Genomic DNA, 1192 nt, shown 5'->3' with positions numbered 1-1192 from the left:
ACTATGATTTCAAACCTCAGTGGCATATATATATAAACACAAAACCCACCGCCTTCGAGACATACACACAAGCATATTTAAATAAACACTAGAACTCACAAAAATGAATAATAAAAACAAAAATCTAAAGATAGGTCATAACATTCCCGCATATTTAGAGTGATAATATTTATGGTTTGAAAAGATACTTACATCAAAGCCAGTATTGGGATCCCAACCAACATGCCCAATGTGCCTAAAGTAGTAGGGAAAAACAAAACAAAGCACAACCAAATGCGTAAAGGGCATTAGAAACAACAGATATGAAATCCAATCCATCCTTTGAATTTTTGGCCTGAACTTGTAAGTTCTCATAGATATAACCATGTTCTGAGAAAAAACCAAGATTCTAGACCTAGCTCTGCTATTGAGTCTTAATATTTTTGCACAATCTCTCTGAGCATCCATTTCCTTATCTGTCATCCCTAGCATAAGAATACATGCGTTACATACACGAGAGGATCGAAGTTTTATAATGACCAAATGAAATAAGCAAAAGATAATGCTTGAAAAATATAAATACCAAAGGTTTGCTGTCTCTAGGCAATTTCCAAATACTATTTATAGAAAAAAGCAGGAAATGATTTTTATGTGTAACAATCAGTTGAAGAAACAACTTTAATTTTTCTTTCCTGATGAGTGGAAAATTCAATAAACGAAGATACACAGAATGTTCATTGAGCAACTGCTTAAAAAAAAATCACAACAAAACCTAAAGCTCAAAAAAGTGTGCAAGTTATGAATGGACAGGTCCTCCCAAAATAAATCAAAAGTCAGGACAAGAACAACAGGACTGTCTTACTGGAAATTGCTTGGTGTTCCAATATCTGCCTTAGTTAACCTTTTCTTTTTAGTTTTTCCTTTCTTCTTTTCTTTGGTATGGGAGATGTTGTTGACTTGTGGGCCATAAAATCTATTTGTTGTGATTTCTGGATTTTTTATGTCAACTGTTGCCATGGGTAGATTAGGACCTGAAAATAAAGCCAAAATAATATGAAATTGGTATCATTTAATTATTAAAAAAAAAAAAAACCAACCAAACCCATTGCTGTCGAGTCAATTCTGACTCATCACTACCCTACAGGTCAGAGGAGAATTGCCCCATAGGGTTTCCAAGGAGCAGCTGGTGGATTCAAACTGCTGACCTTTTTTG

At 34.2% G+C, this 1192-nt stretch overlaps 1 protein-coding gene across 1 annotated transcript in view; it reads right to left on the bottom strand.

The window, feature by feature from the left end:
• WASL (WASP like actin nucleation promoting factor) overlaps positions 1-1192 on the bottom strand; it is a 39541-nt gene that overhangs the window by 24698 nt on the left and 13651 nt on the right. Inside the window, exons 3-4 of the mRNA XM_023740895.1 lie at positions 842-1038; positions 143-235 (exon numbers count right to left, since the gene is read on the bottom strand). Of these exons, the coding sequence (XP_023596663.1) occupies positions 143-235; positions 842-1038 (290 nt within the window). The remainder of the gene's footprint in view (positions 1-142; positions 236-841; positions 1039-1192) is intronic.

Source organism: Trichechus manatus, unplaced genomic scaffold (assembly GCF_000243295.1).
Source record: "Trichechus manatus latirostris isolate Lorelei unplaced genomic scaffold, TriManLat1.0 scaffold00167, whole genome shotgun sequence".
Taxonomy (NCBI): domain Eukaryota; kingdom Metazoa; phylum Chordata; class Mammalia; order Sirenia; family Trichechidae; genus Trichechus; species Trichechus manatus.
The sequence above is the reverse complement of the archived record's forward strand: the minus strand, read 5'-3'. Positions and strand labels throughout refer to the sequence as shown.